The following is a 9,730-nucleotide window of genomic DNA, read 5'->3' on the forward strand; positions in this document are numbered from 1 at the left end:
TTGTGTATGTAGTCAAGAAACTACATCTTATATATTTGTTCTCATCTTAAATTTTTTCCCCCTATATATAATCTACAGCTCACATTCATATAAAAAAAAATCTTGGAAGAACTCTGTATTATTATTTATACACTTTTTTATTTTCAGTTTCATGCTTATTTAGCATGTAAGTGCAGTACTTTTTTAATATTTCTGTAAATAAATTGCTGTTATTATTGCTTGTATTAAATTCATGTGTTTTTTTTATTTATTTTATTGAAGCTTTTCCTAAATAGCATTTAAATTAAAATGTTTTCTTGTTTCTGAGGACTTATTTATGTCCACAGATAACTTGTATTTTTTTTAAAAAAACCTTTACGTAATAGTATATGTGTGTTGATTTTAAACTTTAAAGTGTAGTCTGTGGTAAATCATGGTGAAAAATATAAAAAAGTATGTGCATTATTGGTGTAATTAATTTTTTTAAGCAATAAATTTTTTTCAGACTTTTTTGTTAACACTTTTAATACATTTAGTATAAATAACCAATTGCATGTTTATTATCCTCTGAAATACGGATAAATTTTGAATTTTTTTCAGCAATCTTAAATAGCAAAGGTACTGAAGCAGTTTATCAGATGGATAAAGTATTACTACATCTTGAGAGCAAAGAATTCACTGTAGAACCTCCTATTTTACAATCTTTGCAGCATTTGACTCAATGGGTTGCAGACTGTGCCTTGTACTTATTAGCTACATTACCTTACCAATCGCCAAACCATAATAGGTATCCAGGAGTAAGTTCTGCTTCTTACTATTGATCTTTAAAGTAAAAAAAAAAAAAAAAAAAAGTTTATTTTTAAAGAAATTAAAACTTAAAATTTCATGGATTTTTTTTTTTCTCCTTTTTAATGTGTAGCTTCAGAAATAATCTGTATGATAAAAAAAAAAATGTTTTATAGAATATGCTTGTAATACGATAGTCAGTGAAATTTTAATTTAAATTGAAACTCTTTCAAGCAACTTTTATCTTAATTAAATTTCTTTTTATCCTTTTTGGCTAAATTATCTGCTTTAAACAAACCATGTGTATTTACTTTACTTTAATTTATAAAACATAATTTAGTTTTAAAGCATATATTAAACTTTTAAAATGCTTGTCTTTAGAGTTGAGATGGTTTGCATTTAATATTTAATTCAAATATATATCTGAAATTCAGTAAATTTTTTGATAAACTTATGTTGCAATTTGAGCATAAATGTTATAATTAGATTTATTTTTTTTATTTATTGTACATATTATTCATAGGGTGGACTTGTAGCTGACCCAAAAGCTTTAAATACGTTACGAGAATTACTTGTAATAATTAGAATATGGAGCCTTTTGAATGAAAGTTGCCTTCCAGTGTTTACCAAAATGGCAGGTATATATATCTTCAAATAAAAACTTAGAAAATTATAATTCTTAGTTGCATGTATTTATCCTCATTTTTTTAAAATTCTATTGATATAAATGAAAGTCATTTTCATATTTATTCTTTCTAAAATCCTAATTGTTTTCTACATGTTTTCATTAAAAAATTTTTTTTCATATATATATAGCACAGTACAGATCCAAATGTAATCTAAAACATAATTATGTCTACAGTTTAATATTCTTTGAATGTGTTTAAGTAATTATTTAATTAAATTAATTGCTCATTTTATTTTTGTTAGTTGTTGAATGAGCAATAATGTATAATATTTGCAGGGGTGTTTGTGCTCCGGGGAAACCCCGGAATTCCGGGGATTTTGAATTTCGATACCCGGAAATTCCGGGGATCGTCGTTCAAAAGGAAGTATAATAATATAAGTATAGGAATAATAATGAATTATTTATTTTGATCTGGGTAATTTTGTTTGCTTTGAAAGCAGAAAACGCAAGGTCAGTGTTTGTGGTGAAAACTTTTCCTTTCTTTCTCCAAAGGCAGTGATAATGCGTGAAAAGGGGGAAAAAACTTCTTTTTTGTTCTTTCCTTATTGCGAGTTATGACTCATTCCCCCGGTTCTCGGAAATTCTCTTCTGGATTCTTTTCGGCAAGTAGGCGCGACAGAAAAAAAAGGGAGAGACTTCGTTCGACCAGATGTGCGATCACGTGACTCTGGGTTCAAAGGTCTTATCTCTCCTGGCGTGGCGCCAATAAGTAGAGAAGGGGGATTTTTCGCCGTATTAGCTATTTGTCATTGATCGCTTCGCAACTTTTTTTTCTCCGCTGTGTAAAATTTTCGTTTCATTTATTGATGCACGTGTAAATTTTTCGTTTCGTTTATTGAAATATTTTTTATTTATGTACGCAAGAGAATTTCACTATGAAATTTCTCGATATAAATAGTGATATTATACAATTAGAAGAAGGTGTCCGGAATGCATTTAGGTGGAATTGGATTGAACAGAGAGATGGTAATGGGGATACCATCACATGGTGCAAGAAAATAAATGTTGCTGGACAAGCATATTGTGTTTTTTGTAACTCACTGCTGAAGTATGGTGGGGAAAGATTCAAGGCTTTCACAAATCATTCTAAAACTGTGACGCACATAAAATATTCAAAGTGCATTAGACATTCAATGACTTTAAGTAATTATGCTAATTCAAAAAATACTGATGACTTACTGGAGACTGATGCTCGGCCATTGGATATAGTGACAAGAAAAGCACGCCAAGAGGTATTAATAACTTCGTTTATCGCCGAGAATTCTCTTTCTTTCAATGTAGCTCCCAATTTAATTGAACTCTGCAAACAGTTGAGCCGCGATCAGACGGCACTAAACTCGTTGGAAATGCCCAGGACTACTGCATGTTATAAGATGAAATATGGGCTCGCAAAAACTATTAAGGAAAATATCATTAAAACTTTAAAGGAGACTCCATTTTCTCTAAATTTGGATGAAAGTACTAGCAATGCTCAAGAAAGTATACTGGCAATATTGGTGCAGTTTTATGACAACAATCAAAATGAAGTTGTAGTTCATCATTTTGCATCTCTAAAGATGGAATCTTGCAATTCAGAAGCTGTTTTTAAAGCAGTTGTTAATACTATTGAAGATAATAATATTCCATGGGCAAACTTAATTAGTGTATTAATGGACTCATGTAACACCATGCGGGGGAAAAAAAAGGGTGTTGAAACCAGACTACGATCAAACAAAGCACCCCACTTATTAGATATTGATGGTGACACATGTCACACAGCTAATAACTGTGCAAAAAAATTTGCTTCATGTTTTGATAGATACTTAGAAGATTTGTTTGATGACATCTATTTTGATATGAAAAGCTGCAGTAAAAGAGAATTTTTTCAAAATCTGTGAATCCCTTGCCATTAAAAAACTTAAGCCCTTGAAGAGACCAGACCATAGGTGGGTGTACATTTTATGTGTTTTAGAAAGAATCAAAGATCTGTGGAATGCTCTTATTGCATTTTATTTTCACTACTTGGATAAAACTGATAAAGGGGATTATTTTTCTTATGTTGAAACTGTATACAATAAAAGAAATATTTCTGCAGCTCAGAAAAAAATTGTTGAAGGGGTGGATTCTTGCTTGCATTCCCAAAAACTCGCAAAGGATGCTTTAGCTCGGAAAAAAAGAATACTAAATGGGTTATTTGTTATGCAAAACAAAACTTTATTGCATATGGCATTATATTCAGCAGTATTACCAAAGTTCAACACATATATTAACTTATTTGAAACAAAAAAACCAATGCTTCATTTAATACATTCCAGTATTTATAAATTGATGGCAAAATTTTTCTCTTTTTTTATGAAGCCAGAAAATATAGAGTGCACATCTTATAATGATTTATTAAAGGTTGATGTCACAAATCCAGAATTCCATCTACCTAGCAAAGTAATATTTACTGGTGCAGAAGCTTCCACTCTCCTGAAGAAATTATCAAAAAATCATCCAATAGCAAAAGAATTCCAAATTTCTCTGATGAAAGCTTATAGTAATACAGCACAGCATATGAAACAGAAATTACCCCTTAAAAATTCATATCTAATTAGTTTTACAGCATTAGATCCAGAGCTAAGAGGTAAAACCAGTACAATATTAGCCTTTGAAAAATTATCATCTTTTATGTCCCATATTTTTAGTGATAATGAAAAGTCAAAAGTAGAAGCTGAAATAAGGTTATATCAGAGTGATATTGATATCACCAAAGAAATGCTCTACACATCTGATGAAAGTGGAAATCAAGTCAAGTGTACAATTGATAAATATTGGTCTAAAGTTTTTAATTTAAAAGATGATTTCACAAATGATTATAAGTATCCTACATTGGCTAAATTGGTCAAAGCCTGCCTTGGCTGCTTCCATGGCCCATTAGGGGAAAGTGCATTCAACTTAATGGATACACTTGTCACTGACTATAGAACCTCTCTTAAGATTGATTCCCTAGATGCAGTGCAGACTATTAAATATGATTTAATGGCTTCTAAAGAAACCTCATGTGAAAAATATGGCTCAAAAAATCCAATGACTGATCCAATTCACAAAGATCTCTTACTGAATATGAACAGAAGTTGGAAAACATATCAAGAGGACTTAAAAACATGTATTTCAGATGAGTCACCTATAAAAGTCTCTGAAAAACCTTCTACATTAGCAGAAAAGCAAACTGCTTCTACCTCTGCATGTGCAGTTCTCGAGGAAATTTCTTCAACTGTAAATGAGGAAAATAAAAGTCAACCTTCCTGCAATTATGAAGTTCACCACAAAAGAAAGACAAGCCCACAAACATCAGAAAATAAAAAAAAGCAGCAGAAATTAGATAAATTTTTTTTAAAGAATTAATTCAGGTAATTTAAAATATTTACATAAAATGTAGTAGTTTATATGTTTGAAAATTTATGGTTATTAATTTTGCAAAAAAAGTAATTCATTGAACTTTTATAATTAGGTCTTTCAATACGTCATAATTGTAATTTTTCATTTCTCCCCCCCCCCCCTTCTCGAAACTCCAAAATGTCGGTAGTAAGTCCGTAAAAGTTTCAGGGGATTTTTTGGGGTCCCACAAACACCCCTGTATTTGGCAATGATAACTGCCATGATAATTTTGCTTTCCATGTATTTATAATATATATGGAAAGTGTATGGTAAGTATGTATTTATTTACTTTTTGTCATGCATAATTTGAGTTGATCTTTCAATTGCCAGGCATCTTTTAAAACTTTGTGCATATGTGAAAGTTTAATAAAAGTGTTTTTGTCAAAGCATATTGGTAGATTAGAGAGGGAAAATACTTTTTTTTTTCTACTTAAAGTCTTTATTAAAAAATACTTTGTTTATCAAATTATTTGTATTACTTTAAATGCAATATTTATTTTTATCTTAAATCCACATAATCAGGAGCATATCAAAGCATCATGTTATTATTTTCTGATTTTTTTAAAAATCATAAATTAATTTTTAAAAAGTTAATCTAAAACTTTTTTTAAAAAATCATAAATGGTTATTTGTATAATCATGAAAATGGTTATTTGTATAATCATGAAATCACATAATATGGCATTTTGATCATGAGAATATATGACTAATAAAAATAAAGTATATTTCTGCTTATTCAGAATATAAATCCAAGATTTTTATATTCAGAATTTAAAAAAAAAAAAAAAAAATTACATTCCTCTTCATCTGTATATTGAAATTAACATGTATTTGATATGATAAAAGTATCATTAATAGGGCTATATATTTTCAATTATATTAGTGTTTTTCTCTTCATAGAAAATTTAGATGTTCTATCCCTGCTTTTTAAGCTGCTAACAAAAACACTGCTTGCCCACGGTTCTGAACCAGATGATTCTTTGTTAGGTGAGATTTTTTCTTAAGAGAATTAATTTAGTATTATTGTATAAGATTCAAAATCTTCTTAGTGTTTATAAATTTTTTTTTTATTCAGATGAATGCAGCTTGCTTCCAAATCAAGTGCTTATTCCAATCATAGAGCTTGGAACTCAAGCTTTTGGTAAGTTATGTTGGATTTCTGTCATCTAAGAAAATCCATATAGTTTACACCCCCACCCACTCCCTTTATTTATTTTTTTCATAAACAAGGTACTGTAATTTTGAAATTATACTTATTTATTTATATATATGCCATTCTTATAGGTGTTGCAAGTCCAGCCTTATTTATGAACTCACTTCCTCTACAATTTGAATATTATTCGCAACCTGAGTTTTTAAAATATAATAGTAAAGTACCTACTATTGAAGGCACCATTCCACAAAACCATAAAAGCGACATTGTGAGGCATGTTAGCTTAGGCCGAAATCCTACTCATGTACGGCAATGTACACGGTAAGTTTTAGAGTTTTTTTGGGGTTCCTTCATGTGTCCATACCTTTTACATAAGATATTTCTGTAGACAAATTTGATATTTTACAAATTAGGAAATTTATGTTATTGTTGAAGCATGCTTATAAACAATGCACTGGTGGAGTAAAAAAATGAGTTTGAGGATATACTGGAAGATTGTACACTTTTTTCAGTATATTTATATCTTATAATGTCTTCCATTTTTAAATGAGAATGCCAATTTGCATACAGGGATATGATTCTTCCCCGTATTCCACTTTTATAGCATTTTTCATCTTTTCAGAAATCTGCAGTTCAACGGTTTAAAAATGACTATCCTACAGACAAAATGGTCAGAAATCTCTGTAAAACATGAATTCAGTAGCAAAGAACGACAGAGCATTAGTTCTTCAGGGGGAAAAAAAATTGTGACAAGCAATAAAGTTTAAAGAAAAAGTTGGCTGCAAAGGAAAATCTGGCAAAGCTGCCAATTGCAGAGAAATATTAATTTTAAAAAATGAGGTCCAGTTCTCAAAAATTTCTTCCACATCTAAATCTTAAAAATAAAATAAAGCTGCTTGTTGTACGAAAGTGACTATTGCTCTAAAGCAAACTATAAAATGCCTATTGAATCATTCAAAAAAAAAAGGAAAAAGCCAGTAATTGTGTGAGATATGATATAAAGATTCATTGACCATTAAGGAAATGTTTGCTAAAATATACTTGTGAGGTATGTTGGCGATAAAGTGCTGTCTTTCCTTCCATATTTATTGTTCTGTACATATTTAACTTTTTTCTGGACAATATATTTAAAGTGCCTAGGAAAATCATATTCAATTGATTTCTTATTTTAATGAATATTTGGAAATGAAAAAAACCAGTTGGGCTGTAGTTTTGATAATTTTTTCTGTAATTTATGATTCAATTCATTCATTTTGCATTTTTTTTTCTTTGTGTATTGTTTCATATCCTTTTTCAAATTTTTCTTTTTGCCTTTTGATAAGTAACTCTGCAACTAATAAAAGTGACTATGTGTATTAGTAATTTAAAGTCCAGACTGTTTGACATATAAGCTGCAAACAAAATTTGGCACATATATGCTTAGGACAGTAGAAATATGCACTTGGGAGCAGTTTTTTTTATAAACTTAATTTTAATTGAAAACTAAAACTAAATTTTGATATTCTTCCATGATAATTTCCAAAAATATTATTGTACAAATATAAATTTCACTCCATTTTGAAATTTAAAAATTGTTTTTTTAGTGATAACCAATTTTATGGTAGTACAAATTTTAATATATATATTAATTTTCAATAACAGGTTGATCACAGTTATTGTCTTCAAATTCAAACCGTTTTCATTATTTCAGCAAATATTTGATAGCTTGATTTTCTTCCATTCTTGGAAGGGGAGAAAAAAAAAAAGATTCTGTTGATTAAGGATTTTAATCAATGTCTGTAGTTTATAACAAATAAAAGAGTGAAGATATGACAACACAGAATTAAAAGATAGAAATCGCAATTATGTTTCTAATAGTGCTTAATATCTTGGGAGTTACTTTCTTCATAAGAAAAGTTAATATAGACAATTTAATAACATGGCTGACAATTCGATGGAATCATACACATGAAATTATATATAACTAATATTCCCAGTGAATCAGTTGGTCACCAAAGGTTATTAGTCTTATATATAATAGGCTTTATACTTATTCTGAATTTTCTGCTTTTAATTTTACAGTATCTTATTTTTCCACATTTCTGTTCTTTCTGTTTTTTTTTTTTTTTTTTTTTTTTTTTAATTTTGAAACAAAATCAGCATTTGGTTGCATTTTATTTCGATAAGTCTTTTCATGTTGCAAGGAAGATTACTTAACCCTTAATATTCCTGTGATCTTTCAGATATTAAGGATTAATATAAATTTCATTTACAGTCCTTTCAAATTTTCACTTAATTCTTTCAAAGCTTTTATTCAACTTGATTATTAAAATTCTGGACAAATTAACCATTATGTGCTTAGTCAAGTAATAAAAAGTGCATCTTTTTATTACATGCCTAAATCCATCCAAAAATGGATAGTGCATTGCCTTCTCCCCACACATGCACATCTCTCTGTTCTTTAAAATGTATAAGTAGATATAAGTTGGCTATTTTAGCTTTTTATTAAACCTAGTGCTAACATTATCAGATCTATCTTAAATATAGTTTTGAAACTTTATTATTATTTTAACCAGTTGCTACAGTTCTTCAATGCTTAAAGCTGGAGCACGATCAGCTGCAACAAGAGCTTGGGATCAACGTTGGCTTCGATGTTGTCCATGTGGTGGACAATGGAAGTTTGTTGAAGTTTCGAAGTCTTGATCATGTTTGTAATACTCATTTTACTAATCATGAACTTGTACATATCATGGACTTTTTAAATCATTTAATAAATTTTATATTTGTCTTAATCAATTTCCTTTTGTGTTGTTAGAGCCTAATATGTAAAGAATATGAATCATATAAAAATTTTTTGATTGTAATTGTTTTATTTTTTCTTTAATACAGCGTTACATTAGAAACTCCATTATAGGAAGGCTTTGATTTGTTCTATAAAGACTTTTGCTCAGACACATTTCAATAACTCATAACTTGTATTGTAATTTTTTCTTAAATTAATTAAATACTATTATGTTTTGAGTATGAGTATCTATAAAATGACTTAGTAAGTTAGACGAAGAAATATTATTATATAAATATTTATAAGTAGTAATATCAGGTATGAAAAAAAAGAACAATCTAATGTAAATTTCATAGAGTTGTAAAGATTTTTATAATTTTTTTTCTTATTTTAAAGTTAAAAAAATTATTTTTAGAATCAATCTTACCCATGGAAGAGTTTTTAAATATTTTTTATAGATATGCCTTATTTCTTTTTTTTAATATTTGAGCACTATAATTTTTTTGCAAAATTGTAAACTTCTCCTAAAACATAAGCACAATTAAGTATTTATTTTACATGGTAAATCAATTGTAGTTACATCTTATTTGAAAAGCAATATTTCCCAAAAGATAGTTTTATAACAGAAAATTTCAACACAATAATAAAAATAGTGAATAAAATTTTTATTATTTTTCAACCATTAACTTTATATATAATTGTTTCAGAAGTTCACTCTCAGTATTTAACAAAAATGTTATATAATCTTAAGTTTGATTTGCAAATTAAAGACTATATTTCAATTATAAATGAAGATTATCTCTTATTAAACCAGAATAACAATAAGTTCACAATATAAGAAAGATATATATTATGTTATTAAATCTGAGATTTAAAACAATCTAATGGAGAATTGGAATTTCAAATATTAATTTCTTGAGCGTCAGAAGATAGGATGTAAAAATAATTATTGTTACAGAAAGTA

General features: G+C 28.4%; 1 protein-coding gene across 1 annotated transcript in view; it reads left to right on the forward strand.

Annotated features, from left to right (window-relative positions):
* Nucleotides 1–8,811, forward strand: part of LOC129981679 (mediator of RNA polymerase II transcription subunit 16-like) — a 35,443-nt gene extending 26,632 nt beyond the window's left edge. The window contains exons 17-22 of the mRNA XM_056092618.1: nucleotides 580–776; nucleotides 1,289–1,403; nucleotides 5,753–5,839; nucleotides 5,928–5,993; nucleotides 6,137–6,326; nucleotides 8,561–8,811. Of these exons, the coding sequence (XP_055948593.1) occupies nucleotides 580–776; nucleotides 1,289–1,403; nucleotides 5,753–5,839; nucleotides 5,928–5,993; nucleotides 6,137–6,326; nucleotides 8,561–8,687 (782 nt within the window). The 3' untranslated portion in view covers nucleotides 8,688–8,811. The remainder of the gene's footprint in view (nucleotides 1–579; nucleotides 777–1,288; nucleotides 1,404–5,752; nucleotides 5,840–5,927; nucleotides 5,994–6,136; nucleotides 6,327–8,560) is intronic.
* Nucleotides 8,812–9,730: the final 919 nt, after the last annotated feature.

This window comes from Argiope bruennichi, chromosome 8, assembly GCF_947563725.1.
Source record: "Argiope bruennichi chromosome 8, qqArgBrue1.1, whole genome shotgun sequence".
NCBI lineage: Eukaryota > Metazoa > Arthropoda > Arachnida > Araneae > Araneidae > Argiope > Argiope bruennichi.